The sequence below is a fragment of the Pristiophorus japonicus genome, chromosome 11, assembly GCF_044704955.1.
Source record: "Pristiophorus japonicus isolate sPriJap1 chromosome 11, sPriJap1.hap1, whole genome shotgun sequence".
In the NCBI taxonomy this organism is placed as follows: Eukaryota; Metazoa; Chordata; class Chondrichthyes; family Pristiophoridae; genus Pristiophorus; species Pristiophorus japonicus.
In genome coordinates this window covers 188,501,216-188,519,937 of record NC_091987.1, presented here as the reverse complement: position 1 = coordinate 188,519,937, position 18,722 = coordinate 188,501,216, and the positions used below count along the sequence as shown (strand labels likewise).

Sequence of the window (18,722 nt, the reverse complement as noted above, 5' to 3'; positions counted from 1 at the left end):
ATTGTAAAGAATGTAATGTGAAAAAGTAAATTTATTTGAACAAACTGCAGTTTATCTGTCAGCCTTTAAAAGAACAACATATCATTCCCTGCATCCTCACCCATACCACCCAAGCTTCAGTAAAGATCCAATTTTTTTTTTGAGTTAATGGAGGAAGCCAGTCTTCACAATGCGTGTTCCCAAATGGGCCAACCACACCAATAGCATTTTAGTAGTTTAGAATTGCTGCTGAAATGTAAAAATGAAAGTGATGGGCAGGAAAGACCAGCTGGTCCATCAAGCCTGCCCCACACTCCTGGAGCATCATGACTAGAGACTAATGTGCTCCCCCTCCACCCCGCCCGCCCCCGCTTCCCTCCCACCCAACTCCCACCACCTATCACAGCTATGTAATCTCCTGGAAGAGGCAAACAATCAGAGAAAAATCCAGTCCCAACAAGGGAAGAAAATACTCTGGAAAATTCCTCTCCGACTCCTCAAGCAAATCAAAACCAGTCCAAGAGATCACAGTTATCTATAAAGCCACTTACCTTCTATATGATGTGATCTCTCCAATCAAAAGGTTAATGGAACAGCAAACCAGCAGTGACCACATACATTGGCTCCTTCTATTCCCTATCACATGCTGACTGTAACACCAGCTGGTTACTATTTACTAGCAAAAAAACTGCACTTCAAGTCTTAAATGCTATAAACCAAAATGCACGGGTTTCTTTCAGAAATGGTTATCACCATCTTTCTCATTTTATTTATTGCACCTTCCAGTAAGATTTGAGCTGACTGACATTTAAAATTAAGTAGGAGGTACTAACAGGATGTATTGTTTAGTATTTTCAGTTTTAGTAGATTTAGAGAAATCCCATTTCTTTATCTGCAACATTTTATATGGTTACTCAATTATCTCCGTAATGCTAAAAGGCAGGAATTTACAGCGGTTTATAATTGTATTATTTTTAACCTGAAACTTCAATGGATAATTGTATTTGGGATTTGCTTGACGTAGCTCTCAGCAACCGTGATTTTCCGAAATCTTCAACTCACATTTTAATGAAGTGCCGCAGTCAAGCTGAGAACCAGGAGGGTCAGCATCATTACAGGGTTCCAGTAGACAGAGCCTGATCAGAAAAAAGGAGTCAGAGCAATAAGTTAGAATGAAAAGCCAAACACTGTCTATGGAATAACATTTTAATGCTCAATGTTTGCTGAATAAACCAGCTTAATCAATTTCCATTTTGTTGCAAATGGGGTGACTGACTTTATTCACCCCTCCTGACGTCACCACAATCTGCTTCCATTCAGCTAACTGGGTTTTTATAATGGGAATGGTAAACAAGAGAAGGTAAATGGTTTTATACAAGCAACATCATTATGAAGGACAGGTTAATCTCATGGACATGCCTTGCTATAAGAGAGCGACTAATTGATGTTTGCTACTTGGAGAATTTGTAGTGTAACCACTTGTCAGAAATACATTCACTGCTAGATTTGGCGATAGCTAATGAGATTTATACAGTGAATGTGGCCGGTAACTGGACTAACACTGTCAATGTAATACAACACCACACAGATACTTAAAGATGCAAAAACAATGGCACATGCAGGGCCACATCACTATTTATGTTGAGTTTCACTCATCTTGGCAGAAGACAGTGAGCTTTAACAATTCCAATTATAAAAATAGTTTTTAAAATATATGTATTTTATGCAATCATTTCTCAACCTTGACTATGAAATGAGCAAGGTGGCAATCTTCAAGGACAAAAATGTGGATGGGAAACAGATACAAAAAAGTGGTAGAAAAAAACATGTAAAGAGGGATTTAAAAGGGACAAAGCCCATTTAATGGATTTTATCTTGTCAACAGAATCATAGAAATAATAAATAAAAAGACACAGAACCATTGCTCACACAAATAATCTCTCTGGCTCAAAATCCTACAAAGGATTTTATCCTCACAAATGTTTCCCCTTCATTGTACAGTGTCAGCTGTGGCCCAGAGGGTGCACACTTGCCTCTGAGTCAGAAGGTTGTGGGTTCAACTACAGGGACTTGAACACAAAAATCTAGGCTGATGCTCCCAGTGCAGTGTTGACGGAGCACTGCACTGTCGGAAGTGCTGTCTTTCGGATGAGACGTTAAACCGAGGCCCATCTGCTCTCTCAGGTGGATGTAAAAGATCTCATGGCACTATTTCAAAAAAGACCAGGGGAGTTCTCCCAGTATCCTGGCCAATATTTATCCCTCATTGAACATAACAAAAGCAGTTTATCTGGTCATTATCACATTGTTGTTTGTGAGAGCTTGCTTTGCACAATTTGGCTGCTGAGTTTCCTACATTACAACAGTGACTACATTCTAAAAGTACGTCAATGGCTGTAAAGTGCTTTGAGATGTCTGATGGTCATGAAAGGCTCTGTATAAAGTATCTTCCATTACATCAGGCCCACATATGCAAGTATCCTATATAAATTGTCAAATTTATCTGTGGTCAGAAGTAGTGTTAACATTGTGGAAGGCTCATGATAGAACCATACAGATGTAGGGTCTGATATAAACTAGCCTCAGATTGTATCTTAGTGAGCCTTGACTGTAACCAAATACTGTACACAAAGGGAAAGAAAAATATAGGCATATTTGTTGCTCACAGTGCTCCACCAATGTCAAATGTTAAGAGTATATATAGCTATAAGAATATCCCTTGTCATTTAAAACAGAGAATTTTCATAACTTGACAAAGACTTGAAATTTCAAGCCTATTCATTTTAATGAATGTTGCTGCTTTGTACCAGCTGGAGAATAAATGCAAAACAGCCCGACCCAAGAAAAGAATGCGATTGGCAAAGTGCCATCTTGTACCATATTTGAACACAAGACTCTCCTGTTTCTTTAAAGTCTCATTGACATTTGATGGCAACCTTTATAAACTTGAGCAATTTGCTACAGGATTCCATAACTTGTGCATAAGTACAAGACGGTGTCATTAAGCAGAAAACCACCAGTCTACGCTGAATAGACAGCACGAAAAGGGAATAGTGAACTGACTATTGGTCAGTCACCTCAGCAACAACAGTACTAGTTTCCTCACAAGTAAGAAGCAATGTGTTTTTTCTTCAGCTTTGACTACATTGATAGGTGATGTACATTAAAACACTTATTGGCCTGGAATTTGCGGTTGTAATGATGGCGAAACTGTTAGCGCTCGCTGGCATTACTGTGTAAAACTGTCAGCAACTTCTGGTGTCCGCACATATGCAGCAAAACGCGGAAATCCGGAAGTTGTTGTCAGTGATACCCTGCTCCTCCACAGGGTGCGTTGTTCCAGTTTTCGCAGATGCAATCAATACAGAATCAGTGATTTGACATGACCTTCAACTTTTTACACACTATTTTCGCTGCAAAAACCACTGAAACTGTTAACCCTTGTGGAATGAGGTGTAACTGAGTTTTTAATGGCATACTATGTCATAATTACCGCTGAACAACTTCCCTGGCTGTGAAAAACTAATTTTACAAGCGTGGAGTGTCATTCCTTCAGAAGAACATTTAAAATTCTATGATTTTTAAATTAATAAAAATTTATTTTAAATTTTTTAAATATTTGTTTATGATACTTCAGCTTCTATCTAAATGTTTCTTTATGATATTTCAGTTTCTACCCAAATCGCATGTGTATGTCACAATCTTTATTTTGCTTTCTGTACAATGATTAAAAAGTGAATTATAATCCCTGCCTTTTACTTGATGCTTTGCTGTCTGTGAGAATTCGTCAATCTGATTGGCTAATCAGCCTGCCTGATGATTTCACTATTGCTGGACATCACAGTTCCCCTATAGATGGCGTCAGATTCCTGACATGGCCACTGCCACCCCCAACAAGTCAGCCAAGTGGACAAGGGAGAACCAGTTGATGTGGTCTATTTGGACTTTCAGAAGGCTTTCGACAAGGTCCCACACAAGAGATTAATGTGCAAAGTTAAAGCACATGGGATTGGGGGTAGTGTGCTGACATGGATTGAGAACTGGTTGTCAGACAGGAAGCAAAGAGTAGGAGTAAATGGGTACTTTTCAGAATGGCAGGCAGTGACTAGTGGGGTACCGCAAGGTTCTGTGCTGGGGCCCCAGCTGTTTACGCTGTGCATTAATGATTTAGACGAGGGGATTAAATGTAGTATCTCCAAATTTGCGGATGACACTAAGTTGAGTGGCAGTGTGAGCTGCGAGGAGGATGCTATGAGGCTGCAGGCTGACTTGGATAGGTTAGGTGAGTGGGCAAATGCATGGCAGATGAAGTATAATGTGGATAAATGTGAGGTTATCCACTTTGGTGGTAAAAACAGAGAGACAGATTATTATCTGAATGGTGACAGATTGGGAAAAGGGGAGGTGCAACGAGACCTGGGTGTCATGGTACATCAGTCATTGAAGGTTGGCATGCAGGTACAGCAGGCGGTTAAGAAAGCAAATGGCATGTTGGCCTTCATAGCGAGGGGATTTGAGTACAGGGGCAGGAAGGTGTTGCTACAGTTGTACAGGGCATTGGTGAGGCCACACCTGGAGTATTGTGTACAGTTTTGGTCTCCTAAATTGAGGAAGGACATTCTTGCTATTGAGGGAGTGCAGCGAAGGTTCACCAGACTGATTCCTGGGATGGCGGGACTGACCTATCAAGAAAGACTGGATCAACTGGGCTTGTATTCACTGGAGTTCAGAAGAATGAGAGGGGACCTCATAGAAACGTTTAAAATTCTGATGGGTTCAGACAGGTTGGATGCAGGAAGAATGTTCCCAATGTTGGGGAAGTCCAGAACCAGGGGTCACAGTCTAAGGATAATGGGTAAGCCATTTAGGACCGAGATGAGGAGAAACTTCTTCACCCAGAGAGTGGTGAACCTGTGAAAGTCTCTACCACAGAAAGTTGTTGAGGCCAATTCACTAAATATATTCAAAAAGGAGTTAGATGAAGTCCTTACTACTAGGGGGATCAAGGGGTATGACGAGAAAGCAGGAATGGGGTACTGAAGTTGCATGTTCAGCCATGAACTCATTGAATGGTGGTGCAGGCTAGAAGGGCCGAATGGCCTACTCCTGCACCTATTTTCTATGTTTCTATGTTTCTATCCAGCCACCAGCCACAACAGACTTCGCACATTTACCCAAGGCCAGAATTGAACTGAGACGGTCAACCCAGGAGCATAAAGCACTGGACCGTCTTAACCTGTGAAAGACTGTGATAAGATCTCAGAGGAGGGTGTTGTCATGTATGTACATGCTGTTTGTAGCCACCAGATGGTGTCATTGTTGGAGGCCACTGAGCAGCACACACAAGGTGCTGCTCTGGTATAAAAGGCCAGCCATTTTGTGAGTCAGGCACTTGGGGCCTAAATAAAGAGAGCCAAGGTTGTACCTTGCTTAGTTAAACAGTACTCAGTTTGAACCTTTATTGCATACATAACAGAATTGTTCATAGCAGCCCTTCTTAGGCAGATGCAGGGGCTCTCATGATTTGTGTTCATGAAGCACCAACTCTGCTCCTTAGGTATTTAACAGCATCTTACATACTCTGTCACTGATTATAAAGTTGCTACTCACCTGCACCACCAATGATTCGTGCATATCCCGCATTTTCATTCAAGGCATTGAGCTTTTCTTTCGTCATTGCTTTTTTTTGAGCTTCAGTTACAGCACCATAATTTTGTGGTCCCAAATTTCTCAGTTGCTCAATGGTCATAGCCTAAAGTAATGGGAATGAGAAATTTCTGTCAGCTATATAAGAACAATGATTGCATCTGAATCCCATTCAGATGCTACCAAGGAAGATTTAAACAAAACATTTCACCAAAATGTCCCCCCTTTTAACAGAAGTCTAGCAAAGGATCAAAAAAGCAAAATGCAGGCGTCAACAAATTCACAGGCCTACTAGACACCTTATTTAGGAACTTTCAGTCACTGCCGATTTCTGGAAGAGCCAGGGATAGCCAGCTGTGAAAAATCCAATGTAGACCCACTATCTTGATGATCAAAGGAAAACAAGCAGCAGCAGACTCAACGGGACAGATTTTCCTGTTCCTGCACCTGACTTAGTTTGACTTGGGTGCAATGCACAGAAGAATATTGGCTGGAAAGGATTACATGCCTGTTAGGGGGGGCTGCCTCAATATATGCTGCACTACAGACTTTTAAAAGTTATTTTATTATGACAACCAAACCTTGATTGTTCACCAAGGGGTTGGGAAGTGGAGGTGTCTCCTGTATTACGATATTCAGGGTTCCACTGTAACACACAAAGAATTGTTTAGTGGCAGGCTCAAGAGTGAGAAAAGAGTGAGACAATAATATCATTGGACACCCCTCTATTTACAAATAAGATCAAGGGGATGAATTTCCAACTCGGCAATGGTGCAAAATTGCCAGCAACTGATCAGCAGCTCATTAAACACCTCAGCCAATTTGTCTTTCTATTGATTTAAATTACTCTGTCCTATCAGGTAAATAGGACCCCGATTGCTATTTTAGGTCGGATCTGGTTGGCATCTGTGCAGTGCAGTTTCATGGGCGATGGAATCGAAGAGCCCAACCAAAGCTAAGTGTTGAACCCCTACACTCTGCAATCGTGACCCCTTCCCCCACAACTTGCTTTGACACCTGCTTGTAGCTCCACAGCTCAGATTTAAATGAGGCCGGGGCCTCAAAATCACTGGGGGCCACTTCACCGCTGGAATGGCCAGCCGAACACCGGACTTCGCCAGTCGGTCACCGTGAAGTCAAAATAGACCCCAAGATGCTTCAGAGTGTGTTAAAAGTCAATAATAACTCTCAACTTCAACAGCACTGCCGAAACCTGCAACCTCTACCACCTAGGACAAGGGCAGCAGGTGCATGGGAACACCATCACTTGCAAGTTCCCCTCCAAGTTACACACCATCCTGACTGCAGCAGTTCAAGGAGGCAGCTCACCACCACCTTCTCAAGGGCAATTAGGGATGGGCAATAAATGTTGGTCTTACCAGTGACGCCTACACCCCAGGAACTAATAATAAATGAAAAAAAAAATTCTTAAAGCATTGTCTCATGTTCCCTGGCACATGGTTTTTTTCTGTATTGATTCCTTCCAATTATCCAGTTTCCCACATAATATATTACAGAGTTACTATGACCCACTTACCGAAAGTACGTTGGGAAGGAATTGGGAAACAGCTGCTGGTGTCAGGAATGACACTGCGGATATCATCAGTTTGGGCACTTCTTCTGCAGTGAGCCCAGCTACAAAAAAAAGTGTAAGATAGTTCAGAATTGGATAGATCACATTAAAAAGCATCACATTTTCAACATTTCCAACAGCAACTTACTCGCTCCACCTTCTGGTGTACACATGATGGCTACTCTCTGGAACATGCAAGGCAAAAACCTGAGCGGGTGGAAGGGAAGCTATCGATTATTGGCTGATTCTCTATCAAAATCTTTGTTGAGGTATGGGAAATTTAGTCATTCCTGCCCGTTGTCTTAAATTCCTCCCCTGATCAATCATGGTGCTCTGTACTGTGTTTTCCTTCTACCTCTTATGCCTAATTTCTGTTACTGTGCTCCAACAAGATTTGGCCGATTGTTTCCAATAGTTGAGGTGTCAAGAAGAAGAACAAGAGGTATGCAGGTGTGGAATTCACTCCCAGGGTTACTGGTAGAGGCAGAAACTGTCAACATTCAAGATTAAATTGGATAGGTGGAAGATGGAAAAGGGATTGAAGGGATATGAGGATAGGGTCAGCAAATGTTTAACTGGGGCAAGGCCAATTTCAGTGGAATGAGAACGGATCTGGTCAGGGTAAACTGGAATCAAAGATTTGCAGGCAAAACTGTAGTGGAACTATGGTCTGCCTTTAAAGAGGAAATCGTTCAGTTACAGTGACGGTACATTGCCACGAGGGGGAAAGGTAGGGCAACTAAAGCCAGAGCTCCCTGTATAATGAAACCGATAGAGAATATGATGAAGCAGAAAAAGAACGCGTATGACATTTGAGGCTATATATAGAAAGGTCGGAGGAGAAGTAAAAAAGAAAACAAGAGGGGCAAAGAGAGGGTATGAGAATAGAATGGCAGCCAACAAAAAAGGTAATCCAAAAATCTTCTATAGGCATATAAATAGTAAATGGGAAGTAAGAGGAGAGGTGGGGCCAATTAGGGACCTAAAAGGAGAGCTATGCATGGAGTCAGAGGGTATTGCTGAGGTACTAAACGAGTACTTTGCATCTGTCTTCACCAAGGAAAAGGATGCTGTCATAGACATAGTGAAGGTTGAGGTAATAGAGACACTTGATAGGATAAAATTTGATAAAGACAAGGTATTAGAAAGGCTAGCTGTACTTAAAGTCGATAAACCACCAGGAGTGGATGGGATGCATCCTAGGATGCTGAGGAAATTGAGGGCAGGAATCATCATATCACCATATATTCCAATATATATTCCAATCCTCTATAGATATGGGGGTGGTGGCAGAGGACTGGAGAATTGCAAATGTTACAAATTGTTCAAAAAAGGGTGTAAAAATAAACCCAACCACAGACTAGTCAGTTTAACCTCGGTAGTGGGGAAGCTGTCAGAAACAAAATTAACAGTCACTTGGATAGGGGTGGCTTAATTAAGGAAAGCCAGCATGGATTTGTTAAAGGCAAGTCATGTTTAACCAACTAGATCGAGTTTTTTGATGAGGTAACAGAGGGAGTTGATGAGGGTAATCCGGTTGACATAGCGTACATGGATTTCCAAAAGATGTTCGACAAAGTGCAATGTAATAGGCTTGCCAGCAAAATTAAAGCCTATGGAATAAAAGGGACAGTGGCAGCCTGGATACAAAATTGGCTAAGTGACAGGAAACAGAGAGTAGTGGTGAACGGTTGTTTATCAGACTGGAGGAAGGTACACAGTGGTGTTTCCCAGGGGTCGGTTCTAGGACCACTGTTTTTCTTGATATATATTAATGACTGGGTCATGGGTGTACAGGGCACAATTTCAAAATTTGCAGATGACACAAAACTTGGAAGTATAGTGAACAGTCAGGAGGAAAGTGATCGGCTTTAGGAAGACATAGACAGGCTGTTGAAATGGGCGGACACGTGGCCAATGAAATTTAGCCCAGGAAAATGTGAAGTGATGCATTTTAGCAGAAAGAATGAGGAGAGGACATATAAACTAAATGGTACAATCCTAAAGGGGGTGCACAAACAGAGAGACCTGCGGGGGCTGTGCATAAATCGTTAAAAGTGGCAGGGCAGGTTGAGAAAGCAGTTAAAAAGGGTTACGGGATCCTGAGCTTCATAAATAGAGGTAGGTATAGAGTCCAAAAGTTAGGAAATTATGATGAACCTTGTTCGGTCCCAACTGGAGTATTGTGTCCAATTCTGGGCACCACACCTTAGGAAGGATGTGAAGGCCTTAGAGAAGGTGCAGAAAAGATTTATTCCAGGAATGAGGGACTTCAGTTACATTGATAGACTGGAGAAGCTGGGGTTGTTCTCCTTGGAGCAGAGAAGATTGAGAGGAGATTTGATAATGGTGTTCAAAATCATGAGGGGTTTGGACAGAGTAGATAGAGAGAAACTGTTCCCATTGGCAGAAGGGTCAAGAACCAGAGGACATTGATCTACGGTGATTGGCAAAAGAACCAAAGGCAATGTAAGCAAAAACTTTTTATACAACAAATGGTTAAGATCTGGAATGCACTGCCAGAAAAGGTGATGGGGACAGACTCAATTTTATCTTTCAAAAGGGAGTTGGATAAGTATTTGACGGAAAAACAATTACAAGGGAGTGGGACTAACTGAGAGTCGGGCTGGATGGGCCAAATAGCCTGCTTCCACACTGTAACCATTCTATGAAATTTGATTTGAATTATTTGCTCTCGTTTGGAGGGTAAACAATTACAGGAACTGATTGGTGAAATGGTCTATTTCTGACTTGTAACTTCTATGTATTCCTTACCTGCCACTACGCCTATCTCTTGTAACTGTGCGCCAGTCCAGCTTTCCACGTTGGAAAAAGCCTCCACTGCTTTTACCTTCAAAGCAGTTAGAATCTCTGGCTTAGGACATATCTTAGTCCCAATATCCCTGGCAGCAGAGCTGTGGAATATAAAACAAAGCAATCTGTGAGTGTTTGTTATTTTCTGCTAAGCTCAGTACCGATGATTTACTTCAAATTTAGAGTGAGGCAGCAAAACAAAATCTGATCCTCACAAGCCAGTAAAAATAAAAACACTGACACACAAGAACATTGGTGTGCAACTATAGGGAATGTGCAAGATCAATGAATGGCATCAATTTCAGTTTAATTTGCATGACTAACCATGAACGTTCTCCATTTATTTAACCCTATGGAAGATATTTAATGCAATGCACCCTCCAGTATGTAAATTTACCATACAGACCAAAAAGGTCCCAGCCTTGCTTCCCAGTAAGTGCTAAGGTAGCTGGTCTCAGCCAGGATGGAGGTAAGCATGTTGCAGTGATCCAGTGGTAGGAAGGTGAGAAAGATAATCTGCTGTGATTCCCACTCCAATTACTATCCAGCGACCTCTGCTGGAAGTGCATGTGTGTGGACATTCAGAACATAATCAACTATGATGTGCTCCATATTGACCAGCTCACTGTCTGGGCTCACAATGAAACATGGCTGCTTGGGTGAGGTATTGGAAGGGTAAGGTTGTGGAACAGCACACTATTCAGAGTCAGCACTGCCAAGAGATGAGGGAGGAAAAGGAAAGAAAATTGTACACACAAACACTTAGGGTTGGAAATCCAGTCGCGCCTCTGTTGCACCGTTGTCCCGGGCGGAGCGGTAAATATTGCGCCGGGAAATGGTTTGCGTCTCCAGCCATAAAATTCACCAGCTGGGTCCTGAGTGTGGAGCGGAGCGCTAAGGGAGGAGTTTCACACCTTTTTTAGGGTGTTAGGCCGGTTGTTTAAATGAAAATCCCGAGGTAAACAACCTTAGGCTTCGGTGCGTCCGAAGAGAGGCTTCTGTGAAAAAAAAATCTGAAAAGAACCCACCAAAAACATTCCCAATCCTTTCCTCACGCCACATCCACATATCACAGGCGGTCCCACTAGAGTGCGCTGCGGAGCGCTACGGATTGGGCGAGTTTCAAATTTCAAACCGTTGTCGCAACCAGGGGCTTTGCACACCAGCTCGCCTCTCCCGGGCGGTATTGCTCCGCGCCCCCGCAAATACGGCACCAAATGTCCCGGCGCGGCGCTGGAAGCTGGTCACCTGCCCGAAAATACTGTTCGCCGCCATTACCGCCCCTCCGGGGAAAAAACAGAGACGGCAACGGATTGAGAATCCAACCCCTTTATGTGTGCTCAATGGTGAATGAGGGGAGGTTGATCTTAGGGTAGGATCAGGCTTGGCTGTTGAACAGAAAAATGGAATTCACTGTCAAGGCTAACACATGACATAAGAACATAAGAACATAAGAATTAGGAACAGGAGTAGGCCATCTAGCCCCTCGAGCCTGCTCCGCCATTCAAAAAGATCATGGCTGATCTGGCCGTGGACTCAGCTCCACTTACCCGCCCGCTCCCCATACCCCTTAATTCCCTTATTGGTTAAAAATTTATCTATCTGTGATTTGAATACATTCAATGAGCTAGCCTCAACTGCTTCCCTGGGCAGAGAATTCCACAGATTCACAACCCTCTGGGAGAAGAAATTCCTTCTCAACTCGGTTTGAAATTGGCTCCCCCATATTTTGAGGCTGTGCCCCCTAGTTGTAGTCCCCCCGACTAGTTGAAACAACCTCTCTGCCTCTATCTTGTCTATCCCTTTCATTATTTTAAATGTTTCTATAAGATCACCCCTCATCCTTCTGAACTCCAACGAGTAAAGACCCAGTGTACTCAATCTATCATCATAAGGTAACCCCCTCATCTCCGGAATCAGCCTAGTGAATCGTCTCTGTACCCCATCCAAAGCTCGTATATCCTTCCTTAAGTAAGGTGACCAAAACTGCACACAGTACTCCAGGTGCGGCCTCACCAATACCCTGTACAGTTGCAGCAGGACCTCCCTGTTTTGTACTCCATCCCTCTTGCAATGAAGGCCAACATTCCATTCGTCTTCCTGATTACCTGCTGTACCTGCAAACTAACTTTTTGGGATTCATGCACAAGGACCCCCAGGTCCCTCTGCACCGCAGCATGTTGTAATTTCTCCCCATTCAAATAATATTCCCTTTTACTGTTTTTTTTTCCAAGGTGGATGACCTCACACTTTCCGACATTGTATTCCATCTGCCAAACCTAAGCCCATTCGCTTAACCTATCTAAATCTCTTTGCAGCCTCTCTGTGTCCTCTGCACAACCCACTTCCCCACTAATCTTTGTGTCATCTGCAAATTTTGTTACACTACACTCTGTCCCCTCCTCCAGGTCATCTATGTATATTGTAAACAGTTGTTATCCCAGCCCCGATCCCTGTGGCACACCACTAACCACCGATTTCCAACTTGAAAAGGACCATTTATCCCAACTCTCTGCTTTCTGTTAACCAGCCAATTCTCTATCCATGCTAATACATTTCCGCTGACTCCGCGTACCTTTATCTTCTGCAGTAACCTTTTGTGTGACACCTTATCGAATGCCTTTTGGAAATCTAAATACACCACATCCATCGGTACACCTCTATCTACCATGCTTGTTATATCTTCAAAGAATTCCAGTAAATTAGTTAAACACGATTTCCCCTTCATGAATCCATGCTGCGTCTGCCTGATTGCACTATTTCTATCTAGATGTCCCGCTATTTCTTTCTTAATGATAGCTTCAAGCATTTTCCCCACTACAGATGTTAAACTAACCGGCCTATAGTTACCTGCCTTTTGTCTGCCCCCTTTTTTAAACAGAGGCGTTACATTAGCTGCTTTCCAATCCACTGGTACCTCCCCAGATTCCAGAGAATTTTGGTAGATTATAACCAATGCATCTGCTATAACTTCCGCCATCTCTTTTAATACCCTGGGATGCATTTCATCAGGACCAGGGGACTTGTCTACCTTGAGTCCCATTAGCCTGTCCAGCACTATCTCCCTAGTGATAGTGATTGTCTCAAGGTCCTCCCTTCCCACATTCCCGTGACCAGCCATTTTTGGCATGGTTTTTGTGTCTTCCACTGTGAAGACCGAAGCAAAATAATTGTTTAAGGTCTCAGTCATTTCCACATTTCCCATTACTAAATCCCCCTTCTCATCTTCTAAAGGACCAACATTTACTTTAGTCACTCTTTTCCTTTTTATATATCGGTAAAAGCTTTTACTATCTGTTTTTATGTTTTGCGCAAGTTTACTTTCGTAATCTATCTTTCCTTTCTTTATTGCTTTCTTAGTCATACTTTGCTGTCGTTTAAAATTTTCCCAATCTTCTAGTTTCCCACTAACCTTGGCCACCTTATACGCATTGGTTTTTAATTTGATACTCTCCTTTATTTCCTTGATTGTACACGGCTGGTTATCCCTTCTCTTACCGCCCTTCTTTTTCACTGGAATATATTTTTGTTGCGCACTATGAAAGAGCTCCTTAAAAGTCCTCCACTGTTCCTCAATTGTGCCACCGTTTAGTCGATGTTCCCAGTCTACTTTAGCTAACCCTGCCCTCATCCCACTGTCGTCCCCTTTGTTTAAGCATAGTACGCTCGTTTGAGACACTACTTCATCACCCTCAATCTGTATTACAAATTCAACCATACTGTGATCACTCATTCCGAGAGGATCTTTTACGAGGAGATTGTTTATTATTCCTGTCTCATTACAAAGGACCAGATCTAAGATAGCTTGCTCCCTTGTAGGTTCTGTAACATACTGTTCTAAGAAACAATCCCGTATGCATTCAATGAATTCCTCCTCCAGGCTACCCCGTGCAATTTGATTTGACCAATCGATATGTAGGTTAAAATCCCCCATGATTACTGCCATTCCTTTTTCACATGCCTCTATTATTCCCTTGATTATTGTCCGCCCCACCGTGAACTTATTATTTGGGGGCCTATAAACTACGCCCACTAGTGACTTTTTCCCCTTACTATCTCTAATCTCCACCCACAAAAAAACAGAGACTGCAACAGATTGAGAATCCAACCCCTTTATGTGTGCTCATTGGTGAATGAGGGTAGGTTGATCTTAGGGTTGGATCAGGCTCGGCTGTTGAACAGAAAAATGAAATTCACTGTCAAGGCTAACACATGACAAATGATCACTATAACGAGGTATTGGAGAGCAATTGGTATTTGTGGAACCACTTCGAAGGAAGGAATGGAGGAGTGGGGAGAAAACTGGATGGGTCAAAATTGGTGAGAGTAAGGAACAAGAAAAAAAGGATCAAGAAAAAGGTATCAAAAATGTTCTTTCCACAGAGCATAGACAATCTACCCTATCATAAACTTTGCTTCATATTTTTTAACTAATGGAACTCCAAATTACTAACACCAGTTCTCCCCTGGCTTCCACAGATGAGATCCATTCACTCTTCGCACTGTCACAAACAGTACACAAACTGTCAAATCTCAGAGTGATTGAGCAGCGAATCTGTACTTCTCCCAAGAACCTTCAAACCCATCCCCACCCAAATGCAGCTCTTTTTTGAAATATGTTTCGCAACACCCCATCAACTGCTTCCCTGGACGTTTCCACATATGCATTTCCTAGGCAGTTCATGGATAATATTCCATATTCCAGATCTCCCATCTCATATGTAGACATGAAAAGGCCAAAAGAACACTGACTGTTGAATTGCTTTTACCTGTAAGCTGACGCATTAATCTTCATGATCTGATCCCACTTACGGGTACAGAGGAAGTAGCCCATACCAACCAGATCTGTGCTACTGAGATCGTTGTCATTCCGACCATCCAAGAAGTTCTGCACGATAATCTCAGCTTGCAAGGACCTCTTTAAAAGAAAGAAAACCTCTGTAAATCATGACATCATGCATGCAAGAATTTAATTGTACTGCTGCAAATTCATTGCAGCAAATTTGTCTGGGCTAGAAATTCGGTATGGCCCACTTTGAGGCGGTGACACCGCTGGGGTGCTACCTTTAGTGCCAGGTGATATCTACTGTCTCAAAGTGGGATATTCATTGGATCACCCCAAGAGGAGAGTGGAGCACTAAGGGAAGCTTTACACAATCCTCTTAGAGCGCTGAAGGCCCATCGCAGGCGGGGGCACTTCTCAAGTTGGGGCGCGAGGATACCAGCATCCCAGTGCCTAAAGAGGAGGTGAGGTCGGCCTTGTGAAACTTGCAAAAAAATGGAAGGGAGGCTACCAACAGCTTTCCACAGATAAGAGAGGAAAGTAATTGTTACGAATTTGACTCTCAACACATTTCTTTATTCCCTGCAATATTGCCTCAGGATCCTCTGTGCACTCCCTGTCGGGAGTGGCGCCAGATGTTACGGCAGGCGAAAGCAGTCAATTTCAGAAAGGCGTCGCAAAGGGGGCATCACACACTCTTGACGGCCTCAAGTGTCTTTGGTAAGTTGTTCTTCTTGAACGTTGGGCCAAAGATTCCGACCTAGCCAGGTCTGTACAGAGTGTGCACGGACCCGGCGAGGCCTCGCAAAAGTCGGTTTTCGGGGCGCGATGCGCATGCGCCAAAAGCCGGATTTTCCGATCTGTCAGACAGATCCTCCACATCCCCGGGAGAAGGACAGCCGCGCGGGAGAGATTGGGCTATTTGCCCAACTTGTGCCCAGCAAATCTCCTTCAAACTTTTATGTCTGGTGAAAGCAGGTGCATAAATTACTTTTACCAGCATAAGAGTTTTAAAATATATAAAAATTAAATTGAAACACTCATGTTTTTATTAAAAACCCTGTCCATTAAAGTAAGTTTATTTTTAACACTATTAAAACACATTAAAAAAAATGTTTTTCTAAAACATTTAATTTCATTTAATTTCAATTAATTTTAAATATGTGAGGTGTTATTTTGTTATTTATTCTGCTTTGTTTCTGTGTTTTAGGGGGTTATTCTCATTGATAGTAATGGGAGTCCATACAAACAGAGCTCCCATTTTTTCTATGAGAATACTGCATATTGATTGGTTGTCCAGGCCCACATGACTCCAGCTTGTACGTACGTTCTTGGAAGACATCTCCCCATAAGCTGTGCGGCGAACCTAGGTCTCCAACTGGGATCTCTACATTCCTATGGGACTACCAGGTACTATCGTAGATTTCAGGACGGAGGGATTCATACGAAGGAAGCCTCCAACCACAATTTCCACCCCCCCCAGTAATGAACATCATTACCCGTTCTTTGCCAGTAGGCAAAAAAATAAACTACTTGTTCTAAATAAGTTTGTCACTCTCATATCCTTTCTAATGTTAACTCCTTGAAAGTCCAAATGCAATTCAGGGTCATTTGAAAACATTTCCAACTATGGTCTTTGCCTGAGATAAAGGACTTAAAAATAAATGACTACCGTAATGGCTGTACATGTGATATAAATTATAAATCAGCAGCCCATCCTCACCATATTGGCCCATTCTTTGTAATCGGAGATTGCACCAATGGTATCAATATCAGGTTTAGTGAAATACTTCTTGACTTCTTCAGTAGTGAATGCAAGTGTGATCTTCTTCAGAGAGGCAAGCTGGTCATTTGTGATCATCATGCCGTAAGCCTGATGAGACAAGAATCAGGTTTGTAAATAACAAGAACAAGCTGCATTTATATAGTGCCTTTAATGTAGTAAAATGTCCCAAGGCGCTTCACAGGACCGTAATCAAACAAAATTGATACTGAGCTAAAGAAGGAGATATTAGGACAGGTGACACGAAGTAAGTTTTAAGGAGTGTCTTAAAGGAGGAGAGTGAGGAAGAGAGGCAGGCAGGCAATTCCAGAGGTTAGGGCCTAGATAGCTGAAACTACGACAGCCAATGGTGGGGCAAAGAAAATTAAGGATGGGTAAGATGCCAAAATTAGCGGAGTGCAGAGATCTCGGAGGATTCAAGGGCTAGAGGAGGTTACAGAGATTGGTGAGGGGCAAGGCCATGGAGGGATTTTAAAACAAGGAGGAGAATATTAAAATCAAGGTGTAGCTGGATCAGGAGCCAATGTAGGTCAGTTTAAAAGCTGCGATTTATGCTTAGATCTGAATCTGACACAAAGGTACATTGGAAGAGTGCTAACCATGGTTTAAACATTTTCTTTGGTACATTAACAGTATGATGGACACTGTAGTGGAGATCAGTTTATATTGGTGCACTGATGAAACTGAACTGAGCAAATATATTTAAAATGAATTCTGTTTCACTCTATTAATTCGGCAAGTTCCATGGAGCTCCATTATTCAGCCCCCAAAGTGTCTGAGTGGCACAGGCTGAAGCAATAAGTTCATAGAATTATACTGCATGGAAGGAAGCCATTCATCCCATTGTGCCTGTGCTGGTTTTTTGAAAGAGCTATCCAATTAGTTCCATTCCCCTGCTCTTTCCCCCTGCAAATCTTTATTTTTCAAGTATATATCAAATTCCCTTTTGAAAGTTACTATTAAATCTGCTTCCACCACATTTTCAGGCAATGGATTTTAGTTGCGCCAAGAAACTTTGTCAGGTTGAGATAATTAGTTACATTTGGAGATTTATGCTATTACTACATTATTGGGCAGGTTTCTATTGAGGTCTCTGATACTAGAGGCAAAAAGGTTTAGGCTGGGGAATTCCAGAGGTTAGAGCTTTAAGATGGTTTAATATTGGACCAGAATTTGCTGCCAAAGTAACGGTGAGGCGAATGGTGCACGCCGTTATTTCTGCGTAAATGTTACCGCAACTTCAGCCGAGGAGCAGATGCACGGTTAAATGCAAATATCCAAAGGTTGGTGTCTGAGCTGCACTGCTCCACCATTAGCTTCGCGAAGCCATCATCTCACTATCTGCCTCACCATTGAAATGCATTGAATGAAAGCAAAGAAAGAAGAAAGAAAGACTGACAATTATATAGCGCCTTTCACGACCACTGGACGTCTCAAAGTGCTTTACAGCCAATGAAGTACTTTTGAAGTGTAATCACTGTTGTAATGCAGGAAGGGCATAAAGTTGCTGTATTTATTCAGTAAACACAAACTAAACTTGCCACAGAAAGTTAAGTCATGTCATTTTAAGCGTAGGTACCGTTTAAACATCATGGTAATTGTTCATTGCTGCCAATCAACCACTCTGGCACTCTCCACTATTACAATTGCTTCAGTTATTATTGGAGATTTAAAAAATGTCAAATTTAAAACATTTTAATTTTTCCTTTGACTCTTTTTCTCTTTCTCAATCCAATCTCTCTTTCCCTCTCTTTCTGTACCTGATTTGACATTGAATTCACTCACTCGAACTTATACTTCCTTCTCAGTCCTTCCGTTGTTTATTTCACATTCCTTAAGGAACCCTGCTGGTTGCCCTGTTCAGTCAGGCCCCAGGTGCCCTGATTCCCTCGCCGTGCTGTTATCAGATCGCATTTTCAGCAGTTTAATGAACAAAATCTTTTGAGCTGAAGGGTGCAGGCATAAGTCTAACTAAGAGCAGACACCATTCGATGCCCTGTTACACTAAAACTTGCCCCTACATCTTTTGCATTTTTGTAACTATTTCATGGTATTGCTCAGTGTGGGGATTGAGGGGGTGAAATTTAGCTTGGGTGGCAGCAAATTGGCAGCCTGATTTCGGTATCAAAGAAAATCACTGAAGT

The 18,722-nt window shown here is 42.4% G+C and overlaps 1 protein-coding gene across 3 annotated transcripts in view; it reads right to left on the bottom strand.

Moving 5' to 3' along the window:
• Window positions 1–373: 373 nt before the first annotated feature.
• Window positions 374–18,722, bottom strand: part of LOC139275890 (otoancorin-like) — a 98,866-nt gene continuing 80,517 nt past the window's right edge. For all 3 annotated transcript variants that reach the window (XM_070893112.1, XM_070893111.1, XM_070893113.1), the window contains exons 20-25: window positions 16,519–16,668; window positions 14,782–14,930; window positions 9,974–10,113; window positions 7,163–7,260; window positions 5,590–5,731; window positions 374–1,115 (exon numbers count right to left, since the gene is read on the bottom strand). In XM_070893112.1, coding sequence (XP_070749213.1) covers window positions 1,045–1,115; window positions 5,590–5,731; window positions 7,163–7,260; window positions 9,974–10,113; window positions 14,782–14,930; window positions 16,519–16,668 — 750 coding nt within the window. In that variant the 3' untranslated portion in view covers window positions 374–1,044. The remainder of the gene's footprint in view (window positions 1,116–5,589; window positions 5,732–7,162; window positions 7,261–9,973; window positions 10,114–14,781; window positions 14,931–16,518; window positions 16,669–18,722) is intronic.